The sequence below is a fragment of the Dendrobium catenatum genome, unplaced genomic scaffold, assembly GCF_001605985.2.
Source record: "Dendrobium catenatum unplaced genomic scaffold, ASM160598v2 fragScaff_scaffold_716, whole genome shotgun sequence".
NCBI lineage: Eukaryota > Viridiplantae > Streptophyta > Magnoliopsida > Asparagales > Orchidaceae > Dendrobium > Dendrobium catenatum.
Window position 1 is genome coordinate 24,563,407 of NW_021319178.1, and position 18,577 is coordinate 24,581,983.

The window sequence follows — 18,577 nt, forward strand, 5'->3', positions numbered from 1 at the left end:
TTACTCGTGCCTCGTGGCTTGACTCAATCAAAGATCGTTTAATTAGTTAATAAAAAAAACTTAAACATTTTTATAAATGCTAATTTGATAAATGAATAAGCCTGAGTAACTTGATATTAAATTCATTTATGATCAAAAATAGGAAATGAAAATTAAAATACTAGTGGAATTGAATAAAAAATAGACTTTTTACACTTGATTGGTTGAACAGAAAATTATTGGAAAAGTAATTTGTCTCATATTTGTTTTACTTCAAGGAATAACTAAGAATTTTAAAAATGAAATCAGCATAATATTATGCACATTTCAATTTTTAGGAAAAAGAATCGTAAAGACAAATATGCACATCTTCTAACGTCCTTTGTGAGCCTTATTTGTTATCAATTATACCAAAATCAAATAATCAAGTCATTATTATTACGTAAATAATATTTTGTTTTTCGCTTAATTCCTCCAACCAAAATATAGCGAAAAAGGCATTACCTAAAGGAGAGGAAAACAAGTAGAAGAGATCAATAATAAGAATTATATGATGTTAGTAGAATTCGTGAAATAAGGCAGGCAAAGAAACTTTGCATACGACATTGCACATTGTGTAGCACCCAAAATCCAAAAGAACTGCATTCCAAAAGGAAAGATGGAAGAAGGGCCAAGAATAAGAGGAGATGACTCATATGGTAGTGGAAGTCACAAATTAAGACTAGTGCAAAAACTTTATATTAATAGTTATACATGAACCCCCCTTGGTAATTACAGCCGTAGCTTCCTGATAAGCTCCAAACCATCCAAATAAGTCACATTATTAGGCAACATAGGTACATTTGGTAGCAGTCATGTGCAACTGCGGGCTAAATTCTAAATCATCATCATCACCCTGACAGGATATTTACTCAATCAACACACTACTGCATGCTAATCATATGACATTAATATTGATAGTGGTCATATTATTGCCCTCACAAGATCTTTACTCAAAAACATTTTCTTCTGTTCATGTGCTTCTTCGTCCAAATCCTGTAAATCCTGCTCAAACTTGTATCCAAACAACTCTAAAAATGTAAATATAATTTTTTTTTTTGGGGGGGGGGGGTCGTCAAACATATTATAAAATTCATTAACTTCTTTGAATAACTAATATTTAAACATTTCATCATTCCTTTTAAATCTCTAATACTAAATTTTATTTACTTGAAATCCACTTTAAATATCAGTCATTCAAAAAAGATGATATATAAGATATTTAATGATAAAATATAATGTTTTAAAAAAGTATAGAAATTTCTTAATTGTCAAACAATTGCCAGACAATGGTCCTTCCACCTTCGTTGCCCATCGACTACGATTCTTCCTACCTCCGTCACTAAACAACGATCTTTTCGATCTCCGTCGCCCACTAATTATGGTCCTTCCGACCAAACGAACACGTCAACAGTGATTCTTTGTATTCCCACCATGTAATGTACTCCATATGATGTACATCAAGCCAATGCCTTCCCCCATGAAAGGACCTCATTTGTAATCAATTGCAAATAATAGTGTATTCATTCAAATTGGGTCAGACCCCGTGTTTTTTTTTTCCTTTTCATGATTTTGATTTTTCACGTAAAAATTTTGGTGTCTCTTATGAATATTATATCATCTTTTTATATATGTGTGTGCTGAATCTTCGTATAATGCTAAGAAGTTAAATTTTATAGGGAAATATTCTCGGACTCAACACTCCCATTTAATAGTAAATTTAGTAATTTATACAAGTAGTAACATTACACACATTTTCTTCTAATTTTTATGCAAGCTAAGAAATTGGCTGAGGATACCATGGCCCAAACCCAAATTTCCTCCGGTGACGCGGACCTCTCTTGCTTTCCCGTCAAGAATTTCTTTCTTTCTCCCTCACTCTTTACTTTCTGCTGATTATTCGCTGCGCCGCCCTCTACCTCCTTCCTCTCGGGCGGATATATTCTCTAGGCTTTTGGGATGCCTTGGAGGTGGGCAGATGCTCATCTGCCCATTTTAATGCCTTCCTTTCCGTCTACACCTCACCTTTATTATCCCCCTTTTCACTTCCCCGCTTCCCGAATTTTCCCGGCCATCAAAGTTCCCTTTTTTTTTTTCTGTTTCAACTGGAGATAGCATCGCCTCGGGAAAATGGCTTCCTCCGATGTCAGTTATCTCTCCCAATCTTGTATCTACGGTACTTTCTCCATCCCTCTGCCGCTCGTTTTAGCCGAGTTAGAGTTTTTCTCGACGTTTCTCCAATTTTGAACTACTATATGTTTTCCCTTCTGGTTATTACCAATTTCTTTTAAATTTTCTTGCGAAAATGTTTTTTCATATTCTTAGTGCTGCGGCGTCCGACTTTGCTATGTTCGGATTAACAAAAACAGGGAGAAGTTTTCGGAAATTTACGTATTGGTTTTTTTATTTTTATTTTAATTTAGGCTTATCAAAGAAATTGAAGTGCTGAAATGAGATTAATGCTTTGATGTCTTTTATTTTTTGAAGATTGGAATAAAAGCTCAAATTCAAAAGTTATTGAATTACATAATTTTAAACTAAATTAGGTGCACCATAGTTTGAACTGTGCCTTTCTATACCTTTAAAGCTTTGCTGAGGAATTTAATATTTAAGAACGGTGTCTTTATATTAGCTTTGTCATATAATGCTAAAAGGGGTAGGAAGTGAATGCTTTTTTATTAGTTATTGTAATTCAAGGCCTGTGATTTTATACATATTTGAGAAGGAAAATACTTTAGATGTCAAATCGTTTGTTCATTTTGTTCTCTCTTGAGGAACCATAACCTTATGGAGGATTAAAGTCAAACCCTTTTAGAATACCCCAGGGTTTTCATGTTTGGTGTTTATTTATGACTTCTAACTTCTAAGGGACGTGAGACCTCTCACAAATATTAGTACATACATTCAAATGTTTTTACTTCGAAGTCACAGCTACCTGGAGCAGTCCATTCTCTTTCATATAGCCTTATTTGAAGATTTTATTCTATTTATGTGGAGATTGAAGAGATTTCTTATGCTGCACCTTGGAATCAATCTCCAAACACGACACATGTTTATGGAATATTTATAGTGAAGACAAAAATTTGATTGGCGTCCCATAGGGTGGTGATGGAAGGATTGTATGGGTGTTAGTGAAAAGTGTATTAAGGATTTAGTGCTAAAACTTCTAGGTTATTAAATGACTAGTTTTTATTCGAGTAAAATGTTTAGGAGCTCCAAATTGAAGGTTTGAGATGTTAGGGAGCTAATGTTGGTGTATTTATGAATTTTGAATCAATGAATAAGGAATTGTGATATTTTTAATCTAGTTGATTGCAATTGAAAATTGTCTTTATATATTGAGCTTTTAGCTGAGGTATCTTAGGGTTATTTGAGAGTTGAGGACTTGTGAGATTATGAGGGATGTGAGGGAATGTTTGGGAGAGTTTTGAACAGTTTGGATGTGTTTTAAGGTTGAGGGAAGCTAGGATTAAGGCTTTTATTGGGAAAGTGGATTGAAGGTGAGAAATGATAATTAAGTACTTGCAAAAGCACTAAGGGATCACTCATCAACCTTCACTAGATATTAGAGTAGCTATCAAATCTTTTTACCCTAAATTTGCATAAGCAAAAAGTAAATTTTATTCAATGAAGCCGAAAGTACAAAGCATAATTCTATTTATAAATCTTTTTCATGCCTATATAGCTTTTGAAAGTTTTAGGAGCCAATAAAATATTTTTATATGGATTGATGAGTTGTCCTAATGCAATGAGAAAGAAAAATAAGAGACAACAACAAGCCTTTATCGCACTATGTGGGGTCGGCTACGTGAATCCTTTTTCTTCATTTTGTCATGTTAAGGGTTAAATTATCATCTAAATCTAATAAAGAAATATCATTTCTAATATTTTCTAACCAAGTCTTTTTAGGTCTACCTTTACCTTTCTTAATATAAGTCAAAACTAGTACATCTACTTTCCTAACCGAGTCATTAGAAGACTGCCGTTTTATGTGAACAAACCATCCAAGGCGACTCTCTCTAATCTTATCTTCCATTGGAGTTACTCCAACCTTTTCACGTATATGCTCATTTCGTATCCTGCCTTTAAGAGTAAAGCCACTCATCCACCTGAGCATCCTCATCTCTGCAACACTTAACTTAATATTATGCTTATCTTTTAATGGCTAACATTCTACACCATAAAGCATTGCATATCGCACTACCATCTTAATTTCTCTTAAGTATGAGAGGGACTTTTCTATCACATAACAAGCCCGATGCATTCCTCCTCTTTAACCATCTAACTTGAATTCTACTAATAATATCCCCATCTATTTCATCACTCTGAACAATTGACCCGAGATATCTAAAACGTGTGCTCTTATTAATAAATTGATCGCCCAAAGTCACAATCTCCCCACTATATCTATTATTACTAAAATCACACTCTATATATTCATTTTTAAATCTACCCAAATGAAAGCCTTTAGACTCTAAGGTTGACCTTCATAATTCAAGTTTACCTTCAACTCCCTCTCTAGTCTTATCAACAACAAAAAGCATGGACCATGACATCATCCATGACTAAAGCAAAAATATATGGCTTTAAGGTTGATCATTGATGTAATCCAACTGAAACATAAAAATACTTGGTCAAATCACATTGTGCTTGAAACCAAATAACAACTTCTGCATACATATCCTTAATGACTTGAATATAAGAATTATTAACCCCTTATGTAGAACTCTCCATAGTACTTCTCTTGGAACTTTATCATATGTTTTCTCTAAATCAATAAAAATCATATGTAGATACTCTTTATTCTCTCTATACTTCTCCATCAAACCTATCAATAAATATATAGCTTCCATAATAGACCTACCTGGCATGAATTCAATTTGATTTTGAGAAACATTAGTGTCACGCCGCAACCTATGGTCCATAACTCTCTCTCTCATAGTTTTAAAGTATGACACACAAACTTAATTCGTCCACAATCTTGTGCATCACATTTATTCTTAAAAATAGAAATCAACACTCATTCTACACTCATCTAGTATCTTTTTATTCTTCAAAATAATATTGAAAAGTTTAGTAAGTCAAGAAATTCTTTTATCTCCTAAGCATTTCAACACCTCTATTGGAATATCATTAGGTTCAACAGCTTTTTTACACTTCATTTTCTTTAAAGCCTCCTTAACCTTGGTTTTACCATATGCTGATAAAAAAAAAGAAAAATCTTTATTTTCATTTAGGGTGCTAAGGTCACTAAAGTCAATTTCATTCTCATAATCTTCATTAAAAAGTTTAGCAAAATATCTCATCCACCTTTGTTGAATATCCTTTTCTAATAAAAGTACTTTTTTGATATTCATCTTTAATACACTTTACTTGAACTAAATCCTTACTACTCCTATCTCTCTGTTTAGCTAACTTATACAAATATCTTAAGAGAAATAAAGTAAAATTTAAAGCTATGAAAAATATTAAAATTCGGATTGGCTAATTTAGACAAGTAGAGTAGCCCTCTAGTCAAGTAATTTATAAAAAAGTTTACTTCATTGACTGGTTTGGCCGACCTATTCATCTAAAGATCTTAAATTAAGCTTCTTAATTATTCTTTAATGATTTTAGTAAGATTATGGGTCATTTATGAGCTTGTATGGAGAGTTGTGCTTAATGAATGACTCAAATCTTAGTGCAATGTCTTAGTTATGACCTTATCCTTGGCCTTTGTCTTAGTGCTGCATCAAAACATCTCCTATTGAAATCAAAGGGCAGTACTATTATGCCATCCACTAAGTGGTTATGCACTTATTGACGTAAGTTATAAAACTAGAAAGAGAGGGATAATGCTTTTTATTTATTTATTTCTATATAATTTGACCATTTTTGATATGTCAAATGATTTGTCAGTTGTCGGGATATTATTGGCTTTGTCTTTTGATTTTATTATTATCAGTGTTTGCTTCATTGGATAACGTAGCACATTTCTCATTTCATATTTCATCCGCTAGTATCTGTTAACCTTAAAACTATCTTTGCTAGTATTTGCAGCTGATCCATCTAATTTGCAAAAAATCATGGCCTAACATGCACTTGTCTTCAGAATGTGTGTTAGGTGTTTTTTTTTTTCTTTTTTGTAATGACATTCATAATGCATCAGGAGATTCAGGAGAAATGGAATCACCATACAATCAGAGAAAATCTGGCTTTATGAAGTGGTTTAGCAAGCTCTTCAAAGGATCAAGCCGAGGAACAACATATGGTAGGCGTCCGGAGGTTGTTGGGGAAGAGAACATGTTTTGGCGTGGTCCAAGTAGACCCCTGGTAGATTGCTCTCCCATTCTAGTAGTAGGAAGATGACCATGTTTGATTTTTGTACCTTAGTAATGATGATTAATAATATCCCTACTTAATTTGTAACTTTGTAACCAGAGATTAAGCAATGTGTGCATTTTAAAAGGAGAAAGGACCTTGCACCATTTTATTTTTTAGTTTTATAAAATTTCTTTTATACATGAAATTAAAAACAAAATTCTGGTATGCACAAAATGCTTTATATGGTAAAACTTTTTAGGAAAGAATTTTCTTTCATGTCCGGCAACATTAACTGACATAAATGAACCGACATAAATTACTAGTTTGGTCGTCAATGATGTGCTCATCTAATTTGCATTTTCTTTATACTTTTCATAATAATTTTTCTTAAGCTATTGTTAGGATGACCGATCGAGAGCTGAAAATGAAGATCTAGACCATGCAATAGCACTTTCTCTTGCTGAGCGTGCGAAGAAACGAAATGGTAGGTTCAGAATATGAAAGTACTCATTCAATGTCTTAATATGCAATAAGACATTAAATTAGCTTGATTTTCAACAATTAGTCATTTAGTCATTTTTATTGAGTTTCAGAGTTCAATATGGAGTCAAAAAAGTTGTTTGCATTCAGGTCACAGAGGACGGGGCAATGATGATGAAGATTTCTCCAGAGCAATTGATGAAAGCTTGGGTGGCATGCCTTCCTTTTGCCCATATAATCCGAATCCCATACAATTTTTACCTAGAGGATTTAGGTTAGTCCTTTTTTTTTGCAGTATGTATGGACCTATATACTCTCTATCTCTAATTATTATGTCTTTTTTTGAAAGCATTTGGAAAGATATTGAGCTCCTTAGACTCTTTCTTGTGTGATCTGACAGAAAGAAAGATTAGTGTCTAATGTATATTTAAAAAACTTACATGCTTATTTCCTGCAGATTGTGTGGAGGCTGCAAGCATGAAATAGGATATGGCCATTACTTAAGCTGCATGGGAACCTTCTGGCATCCTCACTGTTTTCGCTGCTATTCTTGTGGTCAACAAATCTCTGAAACTGAGGTCACTGGTTTGAGTGGTTCAGTCTTTTTCTTTGTTTCTTTGTGTTTAATAAGATGAATAATGCTTATTCATAAGCCATCTTTAACAAAAAGGACTATACTAAGCAAGAAATTGAAGCATTCTATCATTTTCAGTTTTCTCTGTCAGGGAGTTACCCATACCACAAAACATGCTACAAGGAATTGCATCATCCCAAGTGTGATATCTGCAATCAATTCGTAAGGAAAATTTCTTATTTTGGATTATTCAAGCGGCTCAGCTTTATTTTTTTGTTTCATACTTGCTTTTTTTATGATGGGCGTGTATGCTTTACTGTTTAAGATATGCCTGAATTTTTTTGGAACTAAAAGACATTGTTAATCAACATAAAAAAATCTATTTATTTTCTGTTCTCATCTCTAAATTACTATATGAACTAAATTATTTATAGTATGAATCCGCACTGTTTATCATTGCAATATTTTCTCATTATTAAAGATATTCTTCTTTATTCTATTTTCTTTAATTATTCTTTAAAACGCTCTCTCTCCTTAATGTTTCACTCATAGAACTTCCCATGTCCATTGGTCTACTTTTTCACCTCATGTTGACTTTCTACTGGCCTCTCTCTTCACGAGAGCATCACTTCCATCATTGAACCTTAGGGCACTTGGCTTTCTTCTCTATTTCTCACATATTTGTACACCTTTATGATCTACCATTGTTCTTGAGTTTGTAAGGAAGTATAATTATATCTAAATTATTAGATGGCCTTAAGCATTAATAGTAGGATGTTGCATTAGTTATTGATGTAGTATTTCCTCATCATTGAGAATATTCTCATTTATTTATTTTTTGTTGTTTGCTTTTCTTGCTTATTATATTTATGCACATTTATGCTTGTACTAAAAGGACAATTAAGTAAAAATGTAATCTGTTACAATTCTCAACCTCCTAACTTTTAACTATTCATGTTTTAGTATCAATGAGTTTTTTCCTTTCTACTCCATGTAGAGAATATAGAAATCATCCATTTGTGGTTTCAGTTTTCCCTTCTTTATGGAATTAATCAAAATTTAAGGGTGATTTTCATGTTTTCCAGTCAATTACCCGTGTTAAACTTCTAATAATTCATCTCTCCATCGTTAAGTAGTTTTTCTGTCATTGTTGCTTAATCTTTCTTTTGAGAGGAACTGCAGTTGAACTACTTGGTCAAGGTATTAATATATTACATACATCCTCTCGGGATACTTTTCTACTTTCTGTTAGAATTGGTACTTTCCAATTCATAGAATAGAGGTCCTAGCAAAGGAGCTGCAATGGAAAAAAGTACTGATCTATATTCCTCTTTTTCCCAGTTAATCAGTGCATGATTTTTACACTGATTTTCAAGCATTCAATCTTTGCCATTCACGATGGATTAGTACGGTTACTCCCTAACTGTAGAGGATCCAAATCCCATGGTGCTATTCTGGATCATTAATTTTATAAGGCACAGTCCTATTGTTGTAGTTGGATTATGACATGGCTTTTTAGGGCAATCTTTCAAACTTCACCATGGGCAAGAGATTTGATGTTCCATTGTTTTAATAAACAAGTGTTGATGGTATAAACTTTTGGAGGAGAACTTGATTAAGGACACATGACACTTGGATATAATATAATAAATCTGTTTACCCAATAATTTATTTTTGCTATTTTGTGCAAGATGATGCCAATTAAGGTTATAATAGAACAGTTGAATTGAACATTACAGAATGCATGTAGCAAAATGATTTTTAATGAGAAGTTCTTAAGGCGCAGCTTTATAATTTTAAAAAAAGTCCTGCAAGGCATGATTGAATACTAAGTTCATGAAAGAATTACTAATGATCCATATTGGCGAATTGTGCAGATACCAACAAATTTGGCTGGCTTGATTGAGTATAGAGCTCATCCTTTTTGGGGCCAAAAATACTGTCCTTCCCATGAACATGACAGCACACCACGCTGCTGTAGCTGTGAGAGAATGGAGGTGAGGACCTTCTTTCTTACGACAACATTACTGTCTTATTATGTAGCTAAATGAGTTACCCTCCTCATGACTTTTGTTATTTTCCCAATAACCGTGGTAACTTATCTATCAATTTTCTAGATTTCCTGCAATTCCTTTTTTTTTAATAAATTCTTGGCAATAAATATTCATGTGCTCCATATTTAAGTCAAGAAGTGCAAGATACATTGCTTTGGGAGATGGACGCAACCTTTGCCTGGAATGCTTGGATTCTGCTGTCATGGATACTGGAGAATGCCAACCTTTATATCATTCTATTCGAGATTTTTATGAAGGTATGTATATGAAAATTGATCAACAGATCCCCATGCTGCTGGTGGAAAGGCAAGCGCTTAATGATGCCATGGAAGGAGAAAAGGATGTAAGAATTACTTTCTTTGACATCTTCATGATTATCCTTATACCAACTATTTCGGGTTGGCTTTTGAATTGCATAAATAATCCTTAATCAATGGAAAGTGTGTGGCCGATTGTTTTTGTTTGGAGTTTTATCATTCTAATACCAGTCCTATGTTAGGGACCTCATCATATGCCTGAGACCAGGGGATTATGTCTGTCGGAGGAGCAAACTGTTAGCAGTGTATGTACACACTCATCACATGGTTGCTACTAAGGCCTCGTTTGGTTGCTACTAAGGCCTCGTTTGGGACGGCTTTCTTACTGCTTCTTAAAGCAGCTTTCTAGCTTCGTTTTGTACTGGAAAGTTGCTTTAAGAAGCAGTAAGAAAGCCGTCCCAAACGAACCCTAAATCAGTTGCTTTTCACACCACTTAGCTGTATTCATTCTAATATTTCCAAGTCAAGTATTTTTGAAATTTAACTTTTGCTATTTCTATTATGTAGATACTCAAGAAACCAAGAATTGGGAAAAATAGAATTTTGGACATGCGAACGTATCCTCAGAAGTTGATCCGTAGATGTGAAGTAACTGCAATCCTTGTTTTGTATGGACTTCCCAGGTCAGTCATATACTACATTTGTTTGTTAGTTTGTCTCATGTAATACTTGAAAGCTTCATTTGGAAGCACTGTAACTCTTTGTAGTAAGAGGCAAGCTCACATCCATTCCAACATAAGATGAAACTATAATATTGATTTTACATTGGAATTCTTTTGTAGCTTGTTAAACCTTTTGGCTGGGGACCAAGGTTTGATTAGCCTTGATGTGGTCGTATTATATATTGGTAATTGGTGTTTCTATTAACATAAGCTTTTGTGTTCGTTAGTGCATCATTCAGCTCTTTGAAACCTGTTCAGTTTGATGATGGGATGAAGTTTTAAATCTAAAAAATGATCTTTTTCTTTAAAATACACAAATCAAACCTAGTTGTTGATGTAATCAAGAATTTAAATTTTATGAATTTTACTTTTTTGAATGCTATGTATTTTATTTTTTATCTATGATGAAAATAACTCATGATCATGCTGGATTCGATTCTCTCAGATGGTTCACATCATTGTCCTTCCACTTGTGTTAATATTGCTTCCTTGCTCCTTGGTGGCTGGTTGGATATTTAAATAAGGGCTGTTTTTTCTTATTGGGCTTGACTCATTTCTCTGCTTAGGTTGGTGGCTGCTTGGATTCTTCCCTCTGCGTTATATTCAGTTTCTCTGCTGGCTGTTTGGTTTCCCTGCTGGCTGTTCGGTTTTCCCTTGCTGATTTCAGTGCAGAATGCTTTGGCTTCTCCTTTAATGAGCTGATTTGGATGGTTCTTATTGGCTGTATTGAAAGCACATTTATGTGAGCAAATAAATGCTATTTTTTCCTCCTATCTATATTGACTGATTCTCTATCGGAGGGAGTTTTTTGGAGGAAAAAAAACCTTAGGGTTCCTTCTTAGGTTGTGAGTTGGTTTTCTCCCTAATCCCTAAGACATCCTCTCAGTTTTCTTTCTACTTCTTCTCTCCTCGATTTTCCTTCCACGTATGTTTTTCTTCTCTAAACATTGTGAGTTGTGAGATGGTGTTGTTACCTTATTCTGACGGTATTTGCCTGAGGAGTGCAGGCTTAAGTTAGATCAAAATTTCAGTGGCGGATCATTGGTTAGATCTTTCATTTGAGCACATTTTCCTATTTTTGTGAGTTGCATGTGAGGTGACAAGTTGTGGTTGTTCTGAGGATTTTTATATGTTTTTATATTTTCTTTCTTATGAGATTTCCTAATCATTTTATCACGTTTGTTTCCTATTTTCTTTTTGTTGGTGTTTGCTTATGTTTTATTGAAAGAAAGTTCTTAACTGCAAGCCTAGTGTTCTACTAAAAGGTTTAAGATCCTAGGTTGCATTAGTTGTCATTGCAGAATGTTAGAAAGCAAACTATGCAAAATTTGAGTTAGATATCTAACTGTGGGATTGAAACGTCAAAAAATCATCTAGCAAAATTTTGAGTATAAATTTAGCGCCTGGAGTGGACGTTTTGTTGCAGTCTTTTATGTTTTCAACTGCTGTTGGAGAGATGTTTCCCGTCCTACTACCATCATATTTTTTGAAAATTTTATTTGAACCTACCTGCTAAACGGCCAAAAAAGTTTACAATTTACACAGAACCTTCACTTTTTGATTAAGTTGAGATGAATTCTTTGACTTTACCAGTTGCACATAATATTAGATGTGTTTCAACTGGATATGTATAATAAAAATAAAATACAAAAACTATCTAGGAGATAAAATACAACTAGCTAGTAGATAAAATTAGTGTTAAGGAATTATGAAATTGGAGGGGTAGAATTATGATAAAATGGATAGAAGTCTAAAAGGATTTGTGAAAAATATGTTTAAAACATCAGGCAATACGAAAAAAACTAATTGAAAATGAGAATTCGCAAAGCTTGCCCCAAATATTGGGTTGGCTAATGATGATGATGCGTTTATAGTGGATCTTTGAAAACAAGACTTTTTTGGAACATATTAAACAACTGATGTTCTTAATGCCTGTAGATTGCACATTTTCTTCATTTGGTGCATATTCTCACATGCATCGAAGTCTGAGACTTGATAAGTTAAACCTAGTATATTTATATTTATGAATGCAGGCTATTAACAGGGTCCATTCTTGCCCATGAGTTGATGCATGGTTGGCTACGGCTCAAAGGTAAGTTTGTTGCAGTTGCTAAATGTGCATGCATTTGATTAGCTTGTTAAAACAAAGCTACATTTATTTCCCATTCATAGATCATTCTTTATCATCAGTGCTTATGATGTGGGACAGATAAGTTCTCATTTCACTTCCAGTGGCCCCTGGAAGTGTTACATAATTAAGCTGCAATAATCTCTGGTTAGAATTAGTGAGCCGCTATGAAATGATATCACATGTGTTTTGTATATTTCTTGAGCTTCAATATGGCTTGGCGATAGCTATTGATCTTCATTAGGGGGTTATTCGGATGGGTAGAACTTGTCTTCATAAACAAGGATTGCACTGTCAACACCAACTTTTTTCCCTTAGAAGTTAACCTCCAACAGTCTTATCTCAGTTACATGTTCCTCTTAACCTCAAATTTAATATAGACATTTTTCTTCAATATCAACTTTCTATATATCATTAACTCAATTGCAAGGATGGGCTTGATGCAGGATGGTTTAGGGTTGAATGTTATAATGCAACTAGAATGAAGAGATGTATGTAAATCAAATAAGGTACTTAGAATTTGCAGATCACAAATCATAAAATAAACCAACAACTTGCTTTCTTTAATTAGAGATATTAAATATGAGAATTTGAACCTAAATGATAATGCTAATGCTTAAATAAATCCAAAGAAATTAATGAGAAATTTGAACCATGCAAAATCATAACAATTAGATTTTTAGTTATGTAAAATTTAAACAAAATAAGGAATACTAGCAACCTAATTACGAGTTATGAAGAAGAAATTAAGAAAAAAATTATTGAAGAAATTCAAGCCTCAGACCGCACAAGGAGATGCTTTTTCTCTTGAAACAGGTAGTCGCATTTATAATACATTTAAAGAAACCACTCATTCAAGTTACACAGAGGATTGGAAGAAATTTTAAATCAATTTAGGATAAAAATTATATGCATTAGAAAATCCATTTATTGATGCTTTGCCCTAAGTGAGTAGATATGATTGTTACAAGATCAACCCTATTTTAGTCTAAATAGTTTTGTAGTTCAAATTTTAATTTTAATCAAAATTCATAGAAATCAAGAATTAAATTAGCCACATAAAATAATTTCTTGTACACAAACACTTCAATGAATCCTGTGGAATAGAAACTACAAGTAGCGATAACAAAAAAACCTTAAATAGCAGTAATCCAAGTAGCAGCAAGATATAGCAACCTTTTGAATTGCAGTCGAGTGGAAGAACAAGAACTACTTGTCACAATAACAATAAGCACATCCATCGTGATAGCTGGTTAAATTCGATCTCATAGTTGACTCTTTGCATACATCTCTAGCACAAGCCTCTTTCAAAATATCAGGTTTGAAGTAGCTATTGTCACTGAACTAGGCCAAACTGATCTGATATCAAACCATATACAACAACAACATCAATCCTTTATTCCACTACATGGAATCGAGTACATGAATCAATTTTCTCCATTGTGTCCTATTAAAAATCAAACTCATTTAAATCTAATAAATAAATGTCGTTTCTAATATTTTCTAACCAAGTCTTTTAGGCATATATGTACCTTTCTTAACATAAGTCAAATCTAGTACATCTACTCTCCTAACTGGGTCGTTGAGAGGTCGTCGTTTTATGTGACCAAATCATCTAAGGCGACTCTCTCTAATCTTATTTTCCACTGGAGCTACTCCAACCTTTTCACGAATATGCTCATTTCGTATACTGTCTCTAAGAGTAAAGCTACTCAACCACCTGAGCATCCTCATCTCTGCAACACTTAACTTAAATATGATATCAAACCATATAAATCAAACTAATTCTAGGAAATAGAAAGCACATCCCTATCTCAAGATCATCATCGTTGACATGTTCCAATTATAGAAATAAAAATTTAAAATGAATAAACAAACTAAATCAAATCAAATAAACTTGGGCAGATTATTGCTTAATGCAATGATTTTGACGAGAATAAATACATAGATTTTCATCAAATATGCTCAATAATAACAACATCAAGTCCTTATCTTACTACGTGGGATCAGCAACGTGAATTATTTTTCTTCATTGTGTCCTATTAAGAGTCAAATTCTCATTTAAATCTAAAAAAATGTCATTTCTAATACTTTCTAATCAATTCTTTTTAGTCATACCTCTATCTTTATTAAGATAGGCTAGATCTTACATCTACTCTCCTAACTGTGTCATCAAAAGATTGACGTTTTATGTGACCAAACCATCTAAGGTAACTCTCTCTAATTGAATGAGTTCGACTTAAAAAAATTTGGCCCCAATAAATTTAACATTTAATACTCTTCAAACAAATAAGGACATATTTTATGCTTCTTAGAAAGCCATTCATAGATTATCACAAATAGTTATGCCCTCCCATAAAGTAGATGTTTTTGGAGTTCACGATCAGCATTGTGCATAATCTCATCATCCAAGAATGATCTCATCATCTATAATAAACTCTTAAAAAAATTGTGTAGGATTATCCAAAGGAATATTTTATATGGATTTACAATGCAGAGGTCGAAAAAGGGAAAAATCAAACAACAACAACAACATCAAACCTTTATCCCACTATAATGTCAAATTAGACAATATTCTCATAAAATAATGTCAAATTAGACATATTGAAAAGTTGGATTAATACCAAAATTTGTAAAATTTTCTAATTTATTGGCATTTATTCCAATGCATTGAAAAAATTTAAATGGCGCCTTGCTTACTTTAAGCACATCATAACTTTATCACTAGGTTTATGTTTCTTATAACTCTTATTCACATCAACAAAAAGTTTATAACGGCTATAGTTAGAAGCCAATTTCCTGGGAATATTTTGGTGCAAATCATGTGTATGTTATTTGAATGATGTTACAAATGCACTAGGCATAATTCAGTAGAAAATTTGACAAGCTTTATAGGCTTTATAGGTTAAAATCATGTGATAATCTCCAATATACTTATGCCAATAGATCTTTTGACTTGTAAATTTTATGCAACTCAGCCATATGTGATATGAAATCACACCAAATTATATGGTCTTTTATCAAAGAATGAAACATATTTCCTAATCTGCTATTTACTATAATTTGCCCATCAGTTTGTGGATGTACGCAATTAAAATTTTAAGTTGCGTTACCATTTTCTTTCAAAGAGTTTTCAATAAATAACAATGATATATTAGAAACATAAATAATTATTTAGGTAACCCATGCAATCTAACTAGTTCATTAAAATACAATTTTCCTTTATAAGATGCATCAATGGTTTTATGAAGTGGGATTAATGAATCACTGTCGAAAAGCCATTTATCACTATAGAAGTAGAGTCATACTTTCTCAGTATTCTTGGTCAATCCAGCATAAAACACATGTTAACATTTTCCAATGGTTACTCTGTAATTGATAAAGGTGTAATCAACCCCGTGTTATGTTTCCTAATTTTTATTAGATTGACAAGTTATGTAGTGTGAAATAAAAAGTGTCATTCAACCTTTTTACCCCTACTAAACTATAAGTGTAAAATCTGAAAGCCTTTCATAGATAAATTGGAAATACAAATACCCTTAACTTAATAATCATTTTTAAGCATGTAACTTTTGTTAAACAAAGATAAATTCTATCGAAGTTTTGATAAATATCACTAAAATCCTTATAAGTGACATGCTCTTCTTTTATATGATACAAATCAATCACCTTAATTTACATAATATGTAGAATAATTAAAACTCTACTTATGGCATCATCAGGCTTTTTCTCAATTCTTGTATAATGATTGAGAACAAAAAATATTCTTATGGAAATCCAATCTATTTAGCATGTGTATTTCCTAACTTTCTCTTAGGAATTCAAATATTTTAAAGTTTGATGATTGAAATTCTTTACAAACTTTTAGGTAATGGATAATATCTCTAACATTGAAGCGTTTGCTGAACAATGTAGAACTCCTATGATAATTTGAATATTTTTGTTTAGCTTTATTCAATTTCTCATTTAAAAAATGCAATAGGATGTCCTTTCTTAGGCAACACAATCCTAGATGAATCACAAAAAATTCCAAACATCTTATTAAAATATCAAAACTTAAGCATGATTGTATTTGTAAGTCTTTTTATCTTCCTGAAATATTGATCAGTAGATTTAGTCCATCTAAATTCCTATTTTTAAAAAATTAGAGTGATTGAAACCTTAACAATTTTAATTCCTATAATTAACCATCTATAACAAAATAATCAAATCATAAAAACTCTTATTATCATGTACATTCGATTAACTATATACTATAATTTATTAAATAATAAAATAAAGCAATGTAACATCATATTCACTTGTAATACCTAAAATATTTTTCATATTTAATTTTAGAGCTAATTTTAACTCTTATTTTAGGCTCTGTGACTAAATTGATTCAATTTTAATTATTCAAGGGACTAAAATAAGGCAATGCAAAACTCTGAAACTAAATTGGACATTTATTAATAGTCGGGGGACTATTTTGAACTTTTACTCTAATATCAATGAGCAATTGTTATTTAATCACCACAATCATATTTTTAGTTGTGTCAAATTATTCAAAATAAAAAATACTAACAAGCCAATAACAAACAATGTATAATAAATTAAAGAAAAAGTTACCAAAATAATTAGGTGTCACTCTAGTACAAATAGATGACTTCTCCCAAGTTTGATAGTTGTGTTTGTGCCAAATTTGAAGGAATCATATATTTAACCTGCGAACAAAATATTGAAATTGATAAAAGAAAGTTTTATTCTAGCCAAGATAAATATTACATGTCTCAAAATATCTACTTATGGACTCCTTGTCCTTAAATTAATAGATATGGTTGGCAAGATTTCAACACAATCTGGTTTTAAATAATCATCCAGTTCATATTTCAATTGTATGCAAGGTAATCAGGAATTAAATTAGTTGCATAAAACAATTTTCCACACATAGAAAGCTTTGCCCCCCGCCAGGTTCGAGCTGCATGGATCTTTCTTTAGTTCTACCTTTTTTTCTGCTATTTTTACTTTATAATGCATTTCTTTACGAGAATATTGCATGCCATAAATTGTTATTGGGCATTTTAATTCGTTGTATGACAAAAGTCTCACTTTTTGGTCACTCAGGCTATCGAAATTTAAGTCCAGAGGTGGAGGAAGGAATCTGCCAGGTTCTTTCTCATATGTGGCTTGAATCTGAGGTAATGGCCGGGCCATGTATTCCACCACCCTCTTCAAATTATGCTTCCTCATCATCAAGTTCATCTGCAACATATAAGAAAGGCGGAAAATCGGAAATTGAGAAAAAGCTCGGCGAGTTCTTCATGCATCAAATTGCGCACGACATTTCGCCGGCATATGGGGAAGGCTTCAGAATGGCACATGCGGCTGTTAATAGGTACGGACTTCGTCGCACATTGGATCATATTCGGCATACAGGAAGATTTCCTATTTGAATCCATTCAAGCTCTTTCATGGTATTATAGTCATGAAAGCTTCAATTGCCACCCCTTCATTTTTTCTTGGGGTCTTCTACAGTTCTTATTCTGCCTTGAAATGAATTAAGCTGTTTTTAGTTGCATTAATAAGTTCCTCTAAGAGGAAGTGTCTCTGGATTACCACCCTCATGCAATCGTTGTGATTATTCCTCTTATATTTATGTTGCTGGAAACTAATCAAACTAAAAGATGCCATAGGCTGTTTTTTAGCATGCTTAAGTTGTATATGGCTTCTAAAATGCTAAAATGGACTGAAATGTAATTTTCTAATGCCCTATTTTGTAGTTAATATTTTCTATTATTTGGTTATTTTCCCTTAGATGACTTGAATTACTCGATGGATTTTTAATGAAGTTTCAATGGACATGAAACAAAAATAATAGTGATCGAAGACAAATTGTGAACTTTATTGCCTTTATAAAAGAGGGAAATTTTAATTAGATGTAAATTGTTGACAATGAAATTTATGTCAAATAGGGGTTTATTAAGTTGGAAATATATACCCTTAGAGATAGGATACAAAATGAGCATATACGTGAAAAGGTTGGAGTAGCTCCAGTAGAAGAT

General features: G+C 32.6%; 1 protein-coding gene across 3 annotated transcripts; it reads left to right on the plus strand.

Annotated features, from left to right (window-relative positions):
* The first annotated feature begins 1,817 nt into the window (after positions 1-1,817).
* Positions 1,818-18,311, plus strand: LOC110114187 (protein DA1-related 2). Of its 3 annotated transcripts, XM_020846973.2 has the most exons (12): positions 1,818-2,194; positions 6,167-6,330; positions 6,724-6,805; positions 6,952-7,075; positions 7,259-7,379; positions 7,514-7,597; positions 9,253-9,372; positions 9,560-9,772; positions 9,929-9,991; positions 10,254-10,369; positions 12,442-12,500; positions 17,640-18,311. In XM_020846973.2, the coding sequence occupies exons 1-12, from the start codon at positions 2,149-2,151 to the stop codon at positions 17,966-17,968; spliced, it is 1,521 nt and encodes a 506-aa protein (XP_020702632.1). In that variant the 5' UTR covers positions 1,818-2,148; the 3' UTR covers positions 17,969-18,311. The 3 variants fall into 3 exon arrangements, with proteins under 3 accessions (XP_020702632.1, XP_028552035.1, XP_020702633.1); XM_028696202.1 differs by lacking the exon at positions 1,818-2,194 and having other exon boundaries at positions 6,189-6,330; positions 6,714-6,805; positions 6,915-7,075; XM_020846974.2 differs by lacking the exon at positions 1,818-2,194 and having other exon boundaries at positions 6,271-6,330; positions 6,915-7,075.
* Positions 18,312-18,577: the final 266 nt, after the last annotated feature.